Source organism: Felis catus, chromosome C1 (assembly GCF_018350175.1).
Source record: "Felis catus isolate Fca126 chromosome C1, F.catus_Fca126_mat1.0, whole genome shotgun sequence".
Taxonomy (NCBI): Eukaryota; Metazoa; Chordata; class Mammalia; order Carnivora; family Felidae; genus Felis; species Felis catus.
In genome coordinates this window covers 188837742-188858429 of record NC_058375.1, presented here as the reverse complement: position 1 = coordinate 188858429, position 20688 = coordinate 188837742, and the positions used below count along the sequence as shown (strand labels likewise).

The 20688-nt window shown below is 34.5% G+C and overlaps 1 protein-coding gene across 6 annotated transcripts in view; it reads right to left on the bottom strand.

Moving 5' to 3' along the window:
* NBEAL1 (neurobeachin like 1) overlaps window positions 1-20688 on the bottom strand; it is a 180000-nt gene that overhangs the window by 108668 nt on the left and 50644 nt on the right. For 4 of the 6 annotated variants that reach the window (XM_045034302.1, XM_045034301.1, XM_045034304.1 and 1 more), the window contains 7 exons: window positions 14612-14698; window positions 12246-12329; window positions 9282-9380; window positions 8614-9194; window positions 7755-7887; window positions 7012-7131; window positions 5333-5636 (listed from right to left, as the gene is read on the bottom strand). In XM_045034302.1, coding sequence (XP_044890237.1) covers window positions 5333-5636; window positions 7012-7131; window positions 7755-7887; window positions 8614-9194; window positions 9282-9380; window positions 12246-12329; window positions 14612-14698 — 1408 coding nt within the window. The remainder of the gene's footprint in view (window positions 1-5332; window positions 5637-7011; window positions 7132-7754; window positions 7888-8613; window positions 9195-9281; window positions 9381-12245; window positions 12330-14611; window positions 14699-20688) is intronic. The other 2 variants (XM_019838502.3, XM_045034303.1) reach the window with 1 other exon arrangement.

The window sequence follows — 20688 nt, the reverse complement described above, 5'->3', positions numbered from 1 at the left end:
AAAAATCCAGGAGTATGAGGGGAAAATTAGAGAACTAATTGATACACTAAAAAGAAATAATATACGCATAATTGGTATCCCAGAGGAGGAAGAGAGAGGGAAAGGTGCTGAAGGGGTACTTGAAGAAATAATAGCTGAGAACTTCCCTGAACTGGGGAAGGAAAAAGGCATTGAAATCCAAGAGGCACAGAGAACTCCCTTCAGACGTAACTTGAATCGATCTTCTGCACGACATATCATAGTGAAACTGGCAAAATACAAGGATAAAGAGAAAATTCTGAAAGCAGCAAGGGGTAAACGTGCCCTCACATATAAAGGGAAACCTATAAGACTCGTGACTGATCTCTCTTTTGAAACTTGGCAGGCCAGAAAGAATTAGCACGAGATTTTCAGGGTGCTAGACAGAAAAAATATGCAGCCAAGAATCCTTTATCCAGTAAGTCTGTCATTTAGAATAGAAGGAGAGATAAAGGTCTTCCCAAACAAACAAAAACTGAAGGAATTTGTCACCACTAAACCAGCCCTACAAGAGATCCTAAGGGGGACCCTGTGAGATAAAGTCCCAGAGACATCACTACAAGCATAAAACATACAGACATCACAATGACTCTAAACCCGTATCTTTCTATAATAACACTGAATGTAAATGGATTAAATGCGCCAACCAAAAGACACAGGGTATCAGAATGGATGAAAAAACAAGACCCATCTATCTGCTGTCTACAAGAGACTCATTTTAGACCTGAGGACACCTTTAGATTGAGAGTGAGGGGATGGAGAACTATTTATCATGCTACTGGAATCCAAAAGAAAGCTGGAGTAGCCATACTTATATCAGACAAACTAGACTTTAAATTAAAGGCTGTAACAAGAGATGAAGAAGGACATTATATAATAGTTACAGGGTCTATCCATCAGGAAGAGCTAACAATTATAAATGTCTATGCGCCGAATACTGGAGCCCCCAAATATATAAAACAATTACTCATAAACATAAGCAACCTTATTGATAAGAATGTGGTAATTGCAGGGGACTTTAACACCCCACTTACAGAAATGGATAGATCATCTAGACACACGGTCAATAAAGAAACAAGGGCCCTGAATGAGACATTGGATCAGATGGACTTGACAGATATATTTAGAACTCTACATCCCAAAGCAACAGAATATACTTTCTTCTCGAGTGCACATGGAACATTCTCCAAGATAGATCATACACTGGGTCACAAAACAGCCCTTCATAAGTTTACAAGAATTGAAATTATACCATGCATACTTTCAGACCACAATGCTATGAAGCTTGAAATCAACCACAGAAAAAAGTCTGGAAAACCTCCAAAAGCATGGAGGTTAAAAAAACACCCTACTAACGAATGAGTGGGTCAACCAGGCAATTAGAGAAGAAATTAAAAAATATAAGGAAACAAACGAAAATGAAAATACAACAATCCAAACGCTTTGGGACGCAGCGAAGGCAGTCCTGAGAGGAAAATACATTGCAATCCAGGCCTATCTCAAGAAACAAGAAAAATCCCAAATACAAAATCTAACAGCACACCTAAAGGAACTAGAAGCAGAACAGCAAAGGCAGCCTAAACCCAGCAGAAGAAGAGAAATAATAAAGATCAGAGCAGAAATAAACAATATAGAATCTAAAAAAACTGTAGAGCAGATCAATGAAACCAAGAGTTGGTTTTTTGAAAAAATAAACAAAATTGATAAACCTCTAGCCAGGCTTCTCAAAAAGACAAGGGAGATGACCCAAATAGATAAAATCATGAATGAAAATGGAATTATTACAACCAATCCCTCAGAGATACAAACAATTATCAGGGAATACTATGAAAAATTATATGCCAACAAATTGGACAACCTGGAAGAAATGGACAAATTCCTGAACACCCACACTCTTCCAAAACTCAATCAGGAGGAAACAGAAAGCTTGAACAGACCCATAACCAGCGAAGAAATTGAATCGGTTATCAAAAATCTCCCAACCAATAAGAGTCCAGGACCAGATGGCTTCCCAGGGGAGTTCTACCAGACGTTTAAAGCAGAGATAATACCTATCCTTCTCAAGCTATTCCAAGAAATAGAAAGGGAAGGAAAACTTCCAGACTCATTCTATGAAGCCAGTATTACTTTGATTCCTAAACCAGACAGAGACCCAGTAAAAAAAGAGAACTACAGGCCAATATGCCTGATGAATATGGATGCAAAAATTCTCAACAAGATACTAGCAAATCGAATTCAACGGCATATAAAAAGAATTATTCACCATGATCAAGTGGGATTCATTCCTGGGATGCAGGGCTGGTTCAACATTCGCAAATCAATCAACGTGATACATCACATTAACAAAAAAAAAGAGAACCACATGATCCTGTCAATCGATGCAGAAAAGGCCTTTGACAAAATCCAGCACCCTTTCTTAATAAAAACCCTCAAGAAAGTCGGGATAGAAGGAACATACTTAAAGATCATAAAAGCCATTTATGAAAAGCCCACAGCTAACATCATCCTCAACGGGGAAAAACTGAGAGCTTCTTCCCTGAGATCAGGAACACGACAAGGATGCCCACTCTCACCGCTGCTGTTTAACATAGTGCTGGAAGTTCTAGCATCAGCAATCAGACAACAAAAGGAAATCAAAGGCATCAAAATTGGCAAAGATGAAGTCAAGCTTTCGCTTTTTGCAGATGACATGATATTATACATGGAAAATCCGATAGACTACACCAAAAGTCTGCTAGAACTGATACAGGAATTCAGCAAAGTTGCAGGATACAAAATCAATGTACAGAAATCAGTTGCATTCTTATACACTAACAATGAAGCAACAGAAAGACAAATAAAGAAACTGATCCCATTCACAATTGCACCAAGAAGCATAAAATACCTAGGAATAAATCTAACCAAAGATGTAAAGGATCTGTATGCTGAAAACTATAGAAAGCTTATGAAGGAAATTGAAGAAGATTTAAAGAAATGGAAAGACATTCCCTGCTCATGGATTGGAAAAATAAATATTGTCAAAATGTCAATACTACCCAAAGCTATCTACACATTCAATGCAATCCCAATCAAAACTGCACCAGCATTCTTCTCAAAACTAGAACAAGCAATCCTAAAATTTATATGGAACCACAAAAGGCCCCGAATAGCCAAAGGAATTTTGAAGAAGAAGACCAAAGCAGGAGGCATCACAATCCCAGACTTTAGCTTCTACTACAAAGCTGTCATCATCAAGACAGCATGGTATTGGCACAAAACAGACACACAGACCAATGGAATAGAATAGAAACCCCAGAACTAGACCCACAAACGTATGGCCAACTCATCTTTGACAAAGCAGGAAAGAACATCCAATGGAAAAAAGACAGCCTCTTTAACAAATGGTGCTGGGAGAACTGGACAGCAACATGCAGAAGGTTGAAACTAGACCACTTTCTCACACCATTCACAAAAATAAACTCAAAATGGATAAAGGACCTAAATGTGAGACAGGAAACCATCAAAACCTTAGAGGAGAAAGCAGGAAAAGACCTCTCTGACCTCAGCCGTAGCAATCTCTTACTCGACACATCCCCAAAGGCAAGGGAATTAAAAGCAAAAGTGAATTACTGGGACCTTATGAAGATAAAAAGCTTCTGCACAGCAAAGGAAACAACCAACAAAACTACAAGGCAACCAACGGAATGGGAAAAGATATTCGCAAATGACATATCGGACAAAGGGCTAGTATCCAAAATCTATAAAGAGCTCACCAAACTCCACACCCGAAAAACAAATAACCCAGTGAAGAAATGGGCAGAAAACATGAATAGACACTTCTCTAAAGAAGACATCCGGATGGCCAACAGGCACATGAAAAGATGTTCAGCGTCGCTCCTTATCAGGGAAATACAAATCAAAACCACACTCAGGTATCACCTCACGCCAGTCAGAGTGGCCAAAATGAACAAATCAGGAGACTATAGATGCTGGAGAGGATGTGGAGAAACGGGAACCCTCTTGCACTGTTGGTGGGAATGCAAATTGGTGCAGCCGCTCTGGAAAGCAGTGTGGAGGTTCCTCAGAAAATTAAAAATAGACCTACCCTATGACCCAGCAATAGCACTGCTAGGAATTTATCCAAGGGATACAGGAGTACTGATGCATAGGGCCACTTGTACCCCAATGTTCATAGCAGCACTCTCAACAATAGCCAAATTACGGAAAGAGCCTAAATGTCCATCAACTGATGAATGGATAAAGAAATTGTGGTTTATATACACAATGGAATACTACGTGGCAATGAGAAAAAATGAAATAGGGCCTTTTGTAGCAACGTGGATGGAACTGGAGAGCGTGATGCTAAGTGAAATAAGCCATACAGAGAAAGACAGATACCATATGGTTTCACTCTTATGTGGATCCTGAGAAACTTAACAGGAACCCATGGGGGAGGGGAAGGAAAAAAAAAAAAAAAAAAAGAGGTTAGAGTGGGAGAGAGCCAAAGCATAAGAGACCGTTAAAAACTGAGAACAAACTGAGGGTTGATGGGGGGTGGGAGGGAGGAGAGGGTGGGTGATGGGTATTGAGGAAGGCACCTTTTGGGATGAGCACTGGGTGTTGTATGGAAACCAATTTGTCAATAAACTTCATATATAAAAAAAAAAATAGAAAAAAAAATACAAAAAAAAAAAAGATCCAATTAGGATTGCACATTGAATTTGGTTGTCACCTCCCTTTAATTTACCTTAATATAAATGAAATTCTCAAAAAAAAAAAAAAAAAGAAATGCAAATTTAAACAAGGTTCCACCTTACATCAGTAAAAGGAGGAAACAGTATTGACCATTCCATGTTTTTTGTTTTTTTTTTTTAAGTTTATTTATTTATTTTGAGAGAGAGAGAGAGAGAGAGCATGGACGGGGCAGAGAAAAAGGGAGAGAGAGAATCCCATGTAGGCTCCACACCATCAGCACAGAGCACAATATGGGGCTCAAACTCACAGGTCAGTTCTTAAATATTATCAACATACATGTAAAACACTATAATTATGTGAGGGATGCAGGTGCTAAATAACCTTGTGGCAATCATTTTGTAATATACACGTCTATCAAATCATTACACTGTACATCTTAAACTTACGTATGTTTTATGTCAATAATATCCCAATCAATTGAGGGTGGGCGGACAGGGAATGTAGTGGGATTTTTCTTCCCTTTCAGCCTCCATTACAAATACAAATACACTCTTCAGATCAAATATATTCTTCCAAATATATGTAGGCAGCAAAAAAAAAAAACAAACTAAGTTTAAACAGTATGACTGTACATGCTCACCTGCTAAATACAATGCCTTCACCTGAGGAGGCTGTAGTCCTTCATAAAATATGATAACAGACCCTAGCTGGCCCTCCAGAGATGTGGGACATCCCCATTCACTGTCTTGAGTTCCAGCTGATATCAATTTGGTAATCAATTTTGATTTTTCAAGTGTTCCTCCCCAGGAGGCTGATGACAGAATTCCACCAAATGATGTCCGATGAGGGATAATGGGGGAAGAAAAAGGTGGATCTGGGATTTGGGATGGTGGAGGAGTGGTGGTTCTTTGCCCAGCTGAACCAATGCAGCAGGAAATAAAAGGCTAAAAATTAAGAAACAAACAAACAAAATAAATTACACCATTTTAATTATATCTCGATCTTCAGATTGAAAATAAAACAGCACATAAAATTAAAAAAACAAATAGATGGAAAATAAATTGTAAGTTTTAATTTTATTGGATCATAATGTGTGCATGTGTGTGCATACATAAGAAGCCAATGAGAGATGTTACTTTTGGCCTATGGGATTTGGATGTGTTACTTTTATAACTCACATTATATCCTTCTGTAAGTTTTGAAATTTTAATGAGTATTTTTAAAAACTTTAACAACTTTACTATATTCTAAAATAAAGGAAACTACTTTTCTCCCTTAAAATTTATAAACAGAACTACACATTAGTATAATAACACTAATTACAGGCTATCCTAAAATGAGCATCAGGATGAACATCAATAAGAAACTACTAGAATCAGAGAAGCACCTGGGAAATAACAGATTTCATTACCTTCAAAAAAGGCTCTTTTAGAATTATCTAAGAATTCTCAAAGAACTTTTACAATAATATTTTTTCCATTTCTAATACAATATGTAAACAATCTTTATTTTTGATTTTTTAAACAGAGCTATTACAAATTGCAGCTTTTATTTCTGATTCTTTTCCCCAAATACATTTTTGAAAATAAATCAGTGTGCTATTTGCCAAGCTTACATCCTACAACCCTGACGTGTGAATCACTGCTACAATATTCTTTAAGAATCATCTCAATAAGTTCCATCTTATATTTGACTACAATGTAAAGGCTTAAAGTTTCTTCATTACTGTTTCAAATTCAGTGAGGATGGAAAAGAGACCATCATAATAGTCTCTAAGTATTTTGTACACTTGGGAGGGCCTTATTATTATTTTTCTAAAGATTTTATTTATTTTTAATTTTTTAAAGTTTTTTAATTTATTTTGAGAGAGAGAGAGAGAGAGAGAGAGAGAGAGAGAGAGAGAGAACACACTAGCAAGGGAGGGGCAAAGAGAAGGAGAGAGAGAATCCTAAGCAGGCTCCACACTTGCCAGGCTCAACCCCAGGAACCATGAGACCATGATCTGAGCCAAAATCAAGAGTCTCAAGAATGAGACGCTTAACCTACTGTGCTACCCAGACATCCCATGGAGGGCTTTATTAAATGATCCTTTGCTCTCCTCTATTAAATTTCTTTGGCTTTCCCATTTTAGGTCTTTTTCCCCATAAGTTTTTTATTACATTTGTTTCTTCTTTGAGTTGTTTTTCTTTATTACATGTTGTCCAACTTCATCTAATAATGATAGGCTAACAGTATTAAATATTAACTTACTATATCTTAGAACATACAAAACATTTTAAAATCCCATGGTCCCATAACAAGTAGATAAGGTGTGCTTACTTCATTCATGGCAGGAAATCTGAGAGGGGCAGAGACCTTCTGCTGTCCGTTGTCATAGATATAGACAAAGCTCTGACCAAAGGGTCTTTTTCCAGGCATGTGAACAATGGTTATGTTGTGCTAGTAAAGTAAAGCATACATTTAAAGACTAAAATTACATTAAATCTTTGGAATGACAAATGTTTTCAGAGTATTACTCAATTAGTTTGTGTGAATAGCAGAACATTGAGATTAAGCATAATTAAATGCTGGTTAAAATTCTGTTCTTAAGAGTGAATGACAATTTTTTCTGTAGTACTACAAAAGCATTTATATATGTTCTAGCAACTTATACACAACTGTTACAAAGTATCTTTCCTATATTTTCCAAGTCTGAGTATTCTTTAGAATCAATTTTCCTAATGAGAAGCATTTTATACTTTAAGAAAAGCAAGAGAGATGCATTGCTATTAATAATTTATGTTCTCATTTTAAATTGAATTCCTAAACCAAATCTGATTCTAGAAAACATGAAAGAAATGAAAATATTTACTTTTAATTTTTTAGGAGAAAAATTATTATCGCTGAGTTTATAATGAGGATGATAATGCTATTAACTTCCTTATAAATTTCAACATAAGCAGAATTATGAAGTGAAAAGTAATCAATGCTCAAAAAGGAGATAATTCCTGATGTACATTCACCAAATGTGTGATTTTAGAGAAAAGAACCAAAAAGTTAAATGTGATGTCCTAAAACCTTACCCAGAGGGAATCACAGAAACTGTGGTCAGGAAGCATAACTGCAGCATATTCTCTTTTTGTGCACACTGCAACAACCAGCATACCTGAATGGGTAATAAAAGCTTCAAAACCCATGCCACTTCCTGTAAAAAAGCTAACAAAAATATATATTATCAGAACTTTTGAAGTCAGTTCAGTTTTATCACTGAATACACACAAAACCGTAAGATCATCATGAATATCTTTATCAATAATGCTGTGGCTTACATTCTATTGCCACACATCAGTCCAACCTCATAACAATGGTAATTCCTAAATCTTTTATGGGCTTAATGGTTTAATAAATTATAAAAGGTAGCCAGAAGAGTGGAATTCCATTATCAAACAAAAGTAAAATGATAAATTTTGAAGATTTCAAAATTCTTTCAAATAGGATTCAGAAAGCATGAATAAATGTCTTAAAAATCACAAGGCATTAAATTTATTTAAAATTATCAGTTACCAAAGTAACTAAGTTTGGATGTACATAAACATAGGTTTTGTGATCCTTCATATAAATATAGAGCACCTTTAATGGAACATAGAGATCACCATTCATTTTAAAATTTATTACACTTTTTTCTCCACTTTTATCATACTTTTAAGAAGGAACTTTGTTTCCAAACTAACCAAAGACCCAGCAAAATATTTGATGTATGTAATCAATATCATGAAAGCGATAAAACACTTATAAACTGTGTACACCCTAAGGATAAAGCGGTTTCAGCTAAACTGTTGTACATTTAAAAACTAGATGCTTGAAAAGCTTTTTCCTGTTTGAGAATTACAGCATATATTGTTATGACAGTATTCATTTATATTCCATAACTTGTATCAGTACCTGTACAATTGTTTTCTTTTTCCTCCTTTGTTAGCATTGCCAAGAGTCAACTGATCCTGATCTAAGCAAAACCAAGCATTGAAAGAAAAGGCAGACCCTGGCCATTTCTGTATGGAAGGCACAGAGATTCCTGCCATACTATGTGACAAATTAAAATACTGCAGTGCGCTTTCTAGACTTTGTTTTCGGGCCATTGTCAGAATTGCTCGAGTCACAGGAGTAGTATAAGGGTGAATATACTCAGATTCATCCACTCTCAGCAATCTTAGCAGCTGACGTATTTCTTCTGAGCTCACTGACTGACTCCCCAAGGAACCATGAAGTGCAATCAAGTTCTCAGCACAAGTTCGATGGAGGGAAGAATGGGAACCAAGGGTTTCAATGATGTGAATTCCCATGTTTGCATTGACACAAGTAGTTCGACTCTGCCTATTAATACAACAAATTCTTTTCAGCCAATCAGAAATGAAGATTTGCAGATCATGGGATTCTAGCTCTGGAAGCCACTGGATAAGAAGCAAGAGAGGCTGGACATTACTAATGCCCAAAATCCCAACTGAAGTGTGGTCACCCTCTACAGCCTATAAAGCAACATAAAAGACAAAAGGTTAGTAACCATTTTGGATATGGAGATAATGGAACTTGTTTAATACAGCAAAAAAACTCACCATATTCATAAGTTCTTTAAGTAGTTCTAGCGGTGGCTGACCCAGGGATTTTAAAACCTCAAACATATGTGTATAACCAATTCTTTCTTTAAATACTTCCTAAGGGAAGGGAAATAAACACATCAAAACATACTTTCAAAGACTGAATTTGTTGATTATTTAAAATGTTGAATAATACCCATTTCAGTTAATACTGAAAAGACTGAGTACAGTATTTGCTTCTTAAATCACATCTTCATCTTTTTGTAATTAAAAAAAATGTTTAATGTTCATTTATTTTTGAAAAAGAGAGAAAGAGAGAGAGAGACAGAGTACAAGTGGAGGAGGGGCAAAGAGAATGAGGGAAACACAGCATCTGAGGCAGGGTCCAGGTTGTGAGGTGTCAGCACAGAGCCCAATGCGGGGCTTGAACCCATGAGCCGTGCATGAGACCATGACCTGAGCTGAAGTTGGACGCTTAACCTTACTGAGCCACCAGGCACCCTCTAAAATAGATTCCATAGGTCTTCTGAAATATGATGTGACAATAACCTACCAAATGTAAAATAAATGAAATTAGCAATAATTGTATAATTGTATATTATAAAAATATTATATAAATTTCAGATTAGGGCACAACCACTTTCATCTTCACTTGATTTGTAATTAGTACAGTATTACATTAAGTCAAAACAAAAATGGCAAAAAAATGAGAAGACTTTGGGGGTAACAGGAGCCAGGCAGCAGTCTCAAAAGACTAGAGTCCTGGCAATTTTGAGTGGTGACGGAAAAAACTGGGTAATTTTCTCTCTTCTTTTTGTATCTAAATGGATTGAATTTATCTCAAACATCAAGTTCATTTTAGAAAGGTCTAAGTCATATGTATTTTTGAACTAGTGGGCACACAAAGTCATAAAATAAAATAAAAAGACAACAAAAATCTAGTAATGCTAAACTAGTCCAGTAAATCAGGCAAAAATGTATACACTTTTATTATAAAATCAAAAGATTTAAACAAAATGAGTAAGACTGATTGTCTCTAGGGAGAGGAACTAGTTGGCTGTGAGCCCAGTGGTAGAAAGAACATTTTTTTCCAAAAGGTATTTTTTAATACTAATTCAAAGGGATACATGGACCCCTATATTTATAGGAACTTCATGTACAGTGGCCAAATTATGAAAACAGCCCAAGTGTCCATCAATTGATGAATGGATAAAGAAGATGTGGTATATACATAAAATGGAATCTCTTTTTTAATTTTTTTAACGTTTATTTATTATTGAGAAACAGTGAGAGACAGAGCATGAGCATGGGAGGGGCAGAGAGAGGGGGAGACACAGAATCTGAAGCAGGCTCCAGGCTCCAAGCTGTCAGCATAGAGCCCGACATGGGGCTCAAACTCAGAAACTGCAAGATCATGACCTAAGCTGAAGCTGGACGCTTAACCGACTGAGCCACCCAGGCAACCCCACAAAACAGAATATTAATCAGCCATAAAAAAGAATAAAACCTTGCCATCTGCAACGACATGGATGGAACTAGAGAGTATTATGCTAAGCAAAAGAAGTCAGTCACAGAAAGACAAACATCATATGATTTCACTCATATGTGGCATTTAAGAAAACAAAACAGGCAGAGAACAAACTAATAGTTACCAGAGGGTAGATGGGTGGAAAGATGGGTTAAATAGGTTATAGAGATTAAAGAGTGCACCTGTGATGAGCACTGAGTATTATATCTGTAGTAAATGTATCTGTAAGGAATTGCTGAATCTCTATATTGTATATCTGAAAATACTACTACACTGTATGTTAACTAACTGGAATTTAAATTAAAACTTAAAAATCTAATACCTATCATTTTTAAAAAGGTATTTTAACATAACCTTTTGAATTTTAAACCATGCATTACATAATAAAAAAATTATATCTTAAGACTTGAACATCACTTGAGACTTGAGTTTCATAATACAGTACAGCTAATTCATTATACTCATAAACCAATTACTTAGAACTTAAAATGATTTTTTTTCCCTTACAGAAACTATTGTAATTAGAATTAGATTCCCAAGCAGGCCTGTAAAATTGTAAAAGCTGTCTAGTAGGCATCTAACCATAAGCTACATATGGCAACATTTATAGAGCAAACATAAGTGTCCTAGTGGAACCAATGGAAAGTTAGTAATACTACTGAAGGCATGGCTTAGGAAACCAGGAATAATTCATTCATGTCTGCTACTAAAAGGTAAAGCATGAAATACATTACAGGTGGTAAACAGAAGGTAAAATATCATCATCATCATCATCGACACTGAGATTTATTAAGCACTTACCATGTGCCTGGCACTATAGGTTTACCACTTTACACAGATGATCTCACTAATCCTTAAAACTATTCAATGACGAAACTACTAGCACAAATCAGCATAAATGGACAACAGGACAGAGTTAGTAGTTGTGAATGAGACAGAAAGAAAATCCTGAGGTTTGGTAACAAAGAAGCAGAATTTCCACGGCCATTGTGAAAAACAAGTCCCAAACTGATAGGGCTATTCATGTGAAAAATTTTCTCACAGTCTAGGCAGTCATAAACTGAGCAAAGAGTGAAAGAGTGATTATTTTATTAATGAAGAAAAACTATGATATAAAATTTAATTTTTTAAACTCACTAACCATAGAATCACTTAAAATGATCTTTTCAACAGCAGTGCTATCTTTGTTTACTGACACTGTAAGTCTCTATTAGCTTACAGTTCTATCATATAATTATATGCCTATCTTATAATCCAAAGCAGTCCCCATACGTGTTTGTCTTAAAAGTTAACAGCAAATGATTCCTATACTGAGATAGTTTATGAACTATTTCACTTCAGGTATAACACCAAATGTATTATATATATACTTTCATACATTACTTTGGGGATTTCATAGTGAAAACTGGCATATCTAGGATAACATTTTTGAGCTTGCAGATTTTATGTTTCACCTTAGCAGCTGGAGATTTATTCATTACTGCTGTCAAAGCCTTAATGGTTGATATAGCCAAACAATCCAATTGCCCCTGAAACACCTATCAGAGAGAAAAAAAATAAAAAGGAAAGAAATTAACAACGTGTTCAAGATTTGTATTGAGTTAGGAAACCTTTGTTCTGAAAACCTGAAAAAATAATTACTTAACATGCAATACATTCCTCTTACAATAAAATAGATTTCTGAAACACTATACCTGCAAGAAAAGTTACCTACTTGACGAAAATAAACCATGTGTCAAGAAGGATAAAGCTACATTCACTCATCACTTTGAAATGTTTTGGGAAAAAACCCAAAAACCGAAAAGAACACAAGCTTAACACATGCTTTTAAAAATAATGGACAATCTCCAGAGGAAGGGAGAAAGATCTATCATTGAAAATTCTATTATATTTTAATTTCCCTTCAAAAATACACTGAACTTCCTAGCTTTAAATTTCATTAGCATGTATAATAAGGTATTTAAAATGGTGTTGTCTATTTGGTTTCCAAGCCTTGTGTTATAATTGAAATGGTATATTTATTTACCAATCAATCACACTTGCAAGCAATAAGGTATACCTATTTTTACATAAGATGCAGAATTTGAGGTAGAACAGAAAATGAAATATGTATCTATAAGTATTATCATGTTTTTGAGTAGGCAAGCTTTAATGCCAAAAACTGTAAGAAAAAATAAAAAGCAGCTTCATTTTGTCTATTTTGTATAAGCTTCATCATAAAGAGAAGTGTTAAGTTTCAGAACAGTGCATTTAGAGACAAAAGGTGAAAACAAAATACAACATTAACATTAAAAAATTGAATATGAGGGGCGCCTGGGTGGCGCAGTCGGTTAAGCGTCCGACTTCAGCCAGGTCACGATCTCGCGGTCCGTGAGTTCGAGCCCCGCGTCAGGCTCTGGGCTGATGGCTCGGAGCCTGGAGCCTGTTTCCGATTCTGTGTCTCCCTCTCTCTGCCCCTCCCCCGTTCATGCTCTGTCTCTCTCTCTGTCCCAAAAATAAATAAACGTTGAAAAAAAAAAATCTAAAAAAAAAAAAAAATTGAATATGACTGGGTTATATCATCAGGCTTAATGAACCATGAAAGCCTTACATGAGAACTAGAAAGCTGTAAAAACTAACAGTTCCAAAAATCTGCTTTTGGTAATATTACTATGACTTAAAGGCAGTCACTTCATGAGTAGGATTTTCCTCTCTCCCTCCCACTAAAAATGATTTAAGGGACTGATTAGATCTTTGTCATTTTAAGCTAAGCTCTACCAATTTTAGGCAAGTTATTTAAGCCAGTATCTTGATTTTTGTTGATGTTGTTTATTAAACATTATTATATATACCTATTATATGTGTAATAAACATACTATGCATTAATAATTCTGTATAGAGAATTTCTTATAAATAAGATCTTTCCTACACTTTGTCCAAAGACTAGTCATCACAGTACCTACAATTAGGAATACTAACATAAACCTCTGAGAATATCATTGTAACTGTTTTATTAATCTATATAGGCCTTGAGAGGGACTAACATTTATAGAGAAATCTAAAATGGTACTCTGTAATTGGTATTTTACATCCAGAACAGAAAATAATCATTATATCTATACCATAGCTCTATTTATAAACCTGGATATTAAGATAATATTAATAAAAGACATCATGAAAGCTCTCTCACAAACATTTCAGGAAAGAAAAATAACAAAGCAATTTTTATAGGTAGTTTTTTCCAAAATGAATTACCTAATGCAGAAAAGCAACAAAAACTGCTTATTTCTGCCTTTTACCCACATAGAGGTGACTTTCTACAAAAGACAACAGTTAAGTTTTATGCTAAATTAAAGAGAGTTCAGCGTCTTCTTCCCTTCCTCCAGGATTCAGGTTGTCCATTGAATTAGAATCATTACTTGCCAACAAGAAGCAAAGAATCAAGGTATTAAAACTGACCATACATATTTACAAACAAAGCCCTAAGGTCCCAATACACCACAATGCTTAGAAAAAGAAGCTCCCAAAATATGAAGTCACCACCAGGTTGATATTGGGATCCCATTCCTGTACTTTATATCTCCTCATATTGACAAGAATACACACATACAAAGATGGAATACTGTTGATCATTTACATCAACCACCAAGATTTCAACAGATTTATCTTTTAGATGAAAAAAATTTTTAATTTTTTTAACAATTTTCAAAAATAATTAATGAACATTAGGATTAGATAGTGTTGGTGTATTTTAAGACATAAGAAGAAAAGTACAGGAATAGTTGCTCCCATTGACTGATTTTGGACTTCAGCTGAAACAAGATGCAGGCTTTGTAGATACCTGGTCCTCATTCATTTCTGTCAGTAATTTGTTGGCAAGGTCTTTCTCGTTCTTGTCTGCCACCTTATTGTTAGCATTTAAAAATAGCTGTTAAAAACAGAGATAAGAATAATGGAGAAAGAACATTAAATTGTTACCTATAAGCAGAAATGAAATTTAATGGATTTCCATGTCTCTTGAAAATAAATCCAAGAATCCATTCGTGAAGAATACTATTTTAAACTGACAATCAACTATTCACTTTTTGGATTACAAACTAACATTAGGTCATATACTATACAATAAATTGGTATTTATTTCTCTCTTGGAACTGAAAATTACTAAAATAATAATAGCAACAAGTAAATTAGTTAATATTCCTAAATTCTTAAAGAATTAGCAGAAAATGTCTCATAGATAAGAAGGAAATTTGTTAGTGAGACAGATTAAAGATACTGTAGTAAATAATGTACAGTGAGGATTCTGTAGTCAAGTATATTTGTAGAAGCTAACCTACCTTTTAAAGTTTCTTTTTGAAAATACTTCTCAGACTCTCAAATATGCTACTGTACTTTGAAAAAGGTATACATATTTTTCAAATTATCAAGAGTTGGGCATAATTTATATTAGCTTCTATAAAAGGGGGATTAAGGATTTTCTCTGATAAACATGAGGATTGCTAAGGGAATCAAGTATTTTTGTTTAAGTATGGAAAACTAGCATTCCAAAAGATCTCAGTCACATTTTGGATAAAAAGTTAATTCAAATGAAAGTGAAAAGGGAAAGAAAGAAAGACTTATAAAAGAATTTATCAAGAGCATCCAAGGAAGGAAGTTCTTCTTAGGAAGTTCTATCATTTCAGAAAACAGAAAAGTCCAGTAATATACTGAAATAAGGCAATATAAAATAAAACAGATAAAGATAAGGCATGATATGTTATGCAGAGCATATATAAAGTTTAACCTAAAAATAGATTAGTGTACATAACACAGGCTTTGGAATCAGAAACCTGGATTTGAATCTTGGTTCTGCTACTTATTAGCTGTCTGGTTTTAAGGAAAACTACTTAACTTCTCTGAGCTTACTTTCTCAAAAGGGAAAAGAATATCTCATGAAATAGTTGTGCAGATTAAATAAAATAATCCATGCTAGGTTATTAATACAATGTCTGACACATAATAGGGTTTAGTAAATGAAAGCTGTTATTAATAACAAAAAATTTTTAAACAATACTATTCCATATTATCTGGTGCAGGAAATAGGAATGCTAAAAACTGATGAAAGCAAAAATGAGTAAAGTCTTCCCAGAAAGCAATCCATATCAAGAATCCTAAAATTACTCTTTAAGTCTATAATTGTATTTCTAGACATTTACCTAAAAAATGGTCAGAAAAGATTTTAGAATCGAGATCCTCACTTCAGCTTTATTTACAACAGCAAAAAGTAACAAACTGCCCAAATATCCTTAAATAGCAGAATACTTAAATAAATTATGGTTCATCCATAGACTGAAAGGGAAGTCCTGAAACTTTCTGGCCTCAGGACCACTTAACAGTCTTAAAAATTACTGAGAACCCCAGGGGCGCCTGGTTGGCTCAGTCGGTTGAGCGTCCGACTTCAGCTCAGGTCACGATCTCACGGTCCGTGAGTTCGAGCCCCGCGTGGGGCTCTGTGCTGACAGCTCAGAGCCTGGAGCCTGCTTCCGATTCTGTGTCTCCCTCTCTCCCTGACCCTCCCCCGTTCATGCTCTGTCTCTCGCTGTCTCAAAAATAAATAAACGTTAAAAATTAAAAAAAAAAAAAAATTACTGAGAACCCCAAAGAAATTCTCTTTATGTGGGTTATATCTATCAATATTCACCATATAAGAAATTAAAATAAAAACATTTAAAAAAATATTTGCTTATTCATTCAAAAAAATAAACCTATTACAGGCTGACATAAGTAACACATTTATGGGGAAAAAACCCACTCTATTTTCCAAATATACTTAACTGAGATTGGCACTGCTTTTACATTTTATAGTTTCTTTAAATGTCTGACTTGATAGAAGATGAATGAATTCTAATTTACTTTTACATTCAGACTGTTATGATAATATTGTTTGATTCAAGTTTATGAAAAAACAATCTAGCCTCAAACTGAAATGTTAAGATCAGACTTTGCAGATTCCTTAAAATGATTCTGGGGACCCCATACTTTGAGAACCTTGGGTTGAAATATTTGTAGTCATTAAAAATACTGTTTTGGGGTGCCTGGGTGGCTCAATCAGTTAAGTGTCCAACTTCAGCTCAGATCATGATTTCCCAGTTCATGGGTTCGAGCCCTGCATTAGGCTCTGTGCTGACAGCTCAGAGCCTGGAGCTTGCTTCAGAATCTGTTTCTCCCTTTCCCTCTGCCCCTCCCCTGTTTCTGCTCTCTCTCTCTCTCTCTCAAAAATAAATAAAAACATTAAAAAAAATACTGTTTTGAAAAATATATGATGGTATATGGGAAGAGTCAGGATATAATACATTTAAAAGCAGGATAGGGGCGCCTGGGTGGCGCAGTTGGTTAAGCGTCCGACTTCAGCCAGGTCACGATCTCGCGGTCCGGGAGTTCGAGCCCCGTGTCGGGCTCTGGGCTGATGGCTCGGAGCCTGGAGCCTGTTTCTGATTCTGTGTCTCCCTCTCTCTCTGCCCCTCCCCCGTTCATGCTCTGTCTCTCTCTGTCCCAAAAATAAATAAACGTTGAAAAAAAAAAATTAAAAAAAAGCAGGATACAAAAATATTCACTGGTATTCCAAATTTGTAAAGGAAAATATATCCACATTAAAAAATATATATAAAAATATTATTATGTGTATTTTGCCACAATTTTAAAATTTAAATATTTATATATATATATACATGTTTTACAAAAAGATTGAGAAAATATATTTTTTATGTATCTTTTCCTCCAAAATCTATAATTGATTATTGCTTAAGAATCTAAATAAAAATCTGTTCTAAAAAATGAAAAGAAATTTGTTCAAATAGTCAGTGTGTATGAATCCAGGCAGGTGCCAACTCCCAAAATCCAGCTTTGAATTATACCATTTTATATCCACCTCCAACAGTCTTTTCCACAAATCATCCCTCAGTTGCTCCTTTTATAAATTTTCATTTTTACTACTGCCTTGATGCTAAATTTTTGTTCTAGTTGATTTTCAGGGGCAGAAGTGGAGAAGGAAAGGAAGAATGTGAAGAGAACAAATTAAGGGATGCAAACAAGACCAAAATATCAACAGCTTTCCAGAATCTTATGACTTAGTCCTCAAATAGACCTTTACACATTTATAATATGCTGCAACATCTATATTTTTAAAAAACTGATTAAAACTTCAAGCAGAGTGCTAAAGTATATGTAATGGTTTTGAACCCTCCTCTTTATTACTAGAAATTTGTAGTTATTTTCTTCTCAATTCAAATACTGAATTGGAGAGCTTTTAAAAATAATTTTTACATTAATCCAAAGCACGTCCCCCTTCCAAAATGTAATATAGTGAAACAAAACAACTCTTAAATGTTTAAAGTTCATCATAGCTTTCAGAAAAGTTAAATGTATGATTCTACTGAAATATATTCTAAGTACTTTACAGTATGATGAAACTCATTTTTTTTTTTTTTTTTTTTTTTTTTGATGAAACTCATTTTGACAAACCGGAAGTCTTTACACAAATAGTTCAGGAAATAAATGCATAAACTGGCTGGTGAATCTCACAGAAAAAGAAAAGCACAGAAACTACAGCAATCAGCCTAAAGTTCTCCATGTGATTCATAAAATGTTTGTGACACTTTAAGCTTTAGTTGACAATGTTTCCTCTAGGTCTGAATATTCAAACAATAATTGTCTTGATTCTGTATTACTATATAAAACAGAAAAAATTATTCATTCCTTACAGCAAAATACTTTATTAAAAAGTCAATCATAGACATCTATAGCATCCTGTAATATATTTAAGAACTTAAGTTTTCACAAGACACCAAATATTTTTATATATTTAAGAATCGTATTAACCTATCTCTATCAAATGTGTTTAATCAATAAAACCTGTACTTCCCCTATATTTAACACAAAGAAAACATTTTTCTACTGACCTTAAGTACCAGTACAACAAAACTACATACAACCAGTGAACTTAGGGTCAGAATACCTGGGTAAGAAATCTACCTCCATTGTGTACTAGTACTAACTTTGTGTTAATCATTTAATCTCTTATGACATATTTCTTCATTTGTGGAATAAAAGAATTGGGCAGTTTATTTCAAAGGTTCTCCCACGCTTTTCAGACTTAATCACTGTAATGTTTGGTGATGAGCTCTTAGTGATTCTGACTAGAATTCTTGCCTAGAAGAAGACCGCCTGCAGCAGAGAGGGATGGGGTCCCAAAGCCTGGCTTTCCCCTCTGAAATGGGTTTCTTTTCTAGCATTGCCTATCTCAAAACAAAGTGTGATAGGTGGTATAAAATAATTAAATTTTAAAACATTATGACTGTCAGCAAGTTTCAAGATCTAAATTACAAGAAATTCTGGTCTATACTACAGTAGAAAGAGCTTTTATATTATTAGCTCAACATCATTACAGCTATGCCAAAAAGCTGTGCACTTTTAAAAAAGATACTGTTGACCATGATAAGATAGAGATTTTTAATATATCTGACTGTCATATATTGAATAAAAACACTAATCAATTTTAGTAGGAACTAAATTTTATCCTAGTGATTTACTCTTTTATAATGTGTGACTGGTAGAGTCTCTACACATGGGACATTTTGTCTTTATCACTGAAATTGCCTTTATAACTGATAAAGCCACACTACTTTTTTTTTTTTTACAACAAACAAAAGGTTTTATAAACAGTTATTTTATACTCTTTTCATCTTCCTAGGAATACATTCCCAAGAAATAATTTTTAAAAGGTAGGGGAGGCATCTTCACTCCCTAGTGACAGATTAGTACTTCCATTGACTTCATAAATATTCATCATTATTGACTTCATCAATACATTCTTTATTATTTTATGCTATTTCTTTACTATTTCACTATAAGCTAAAAAATATAGTGACATAAATGCTTTCAGAGATATCTCTCCTAACAGTGTGGAAAAATTCAAGGAGCTGATATTAAAATCCTTATACTGGAATATTCTCAAAAATCTGAATGAAACCCTAGTATTTTTTAGCAAAGAGTCCATGAAAGGAATACCTCAAACAGAAAGAATTATCTGAAGTAGTTTCTCTTTCTTTTTTTTAAATATAATTATATTTTGCAGGCATTTTTAAAGTTTGTTTATTTTTGAAGGGGAGAGCAAGTAAGCATAAGCAAGGGAGGTTTAGAGAAAGAGAGAGAGAGAGCAGAATCCCAAGCTGGCTCCATACTCTGTTCAGAGCATAACGCAAGGATCAATCCCACAACCATAAGATCATGACCTGAGCCAAAATGAAAAGTCAGAGGCTTAACTGAGTCACCCAGGCACCCCGTAGTTTTATTTTCAAAGGGTTTTCAAGAAGCTCTCTAAAAAATATCTGATACAATCTTGAAATTTATGAAAATATGATATAGTAAGAGACATTAGTTATTACATACACACAAATCTGTCAAAAGTATAAATTAGTAAAAAATAAGAAAAATAATAAGAAAATTGGCAGGATATATCAAGAACATTAACACTATTTCTATTATTCTGCTTTTCTATATTTCCCAATTATTTACAAGTTGTTTTATGCAATGTTCTCTAATTTCATTTTTTTTTTTTTAATGTTTGACCTGAGCTGAAATCAAGAGTCAGAGGCTTACCTGACTGAGCCACCCAGGCACCCCACTTCCCTAATTTTAAAAAAGCACAAAACTTTATGCCCCTTGACCTAGTAATTCTACTAGGAATAGAATTCTGTTCTATGAAACTTGAAAGAGTTATGTAATGGCAAAAAAATTAGAAGTAAATTGAGTATCAGCCAATAGGGAATAGTTATGTAAATTATGATACATCCACTTAATATAATATTATGTAGATATTAAAATCATAACACAGGAAAACGCAAACAAAATCATCTTACATGAAACAAGCACAAAATTATA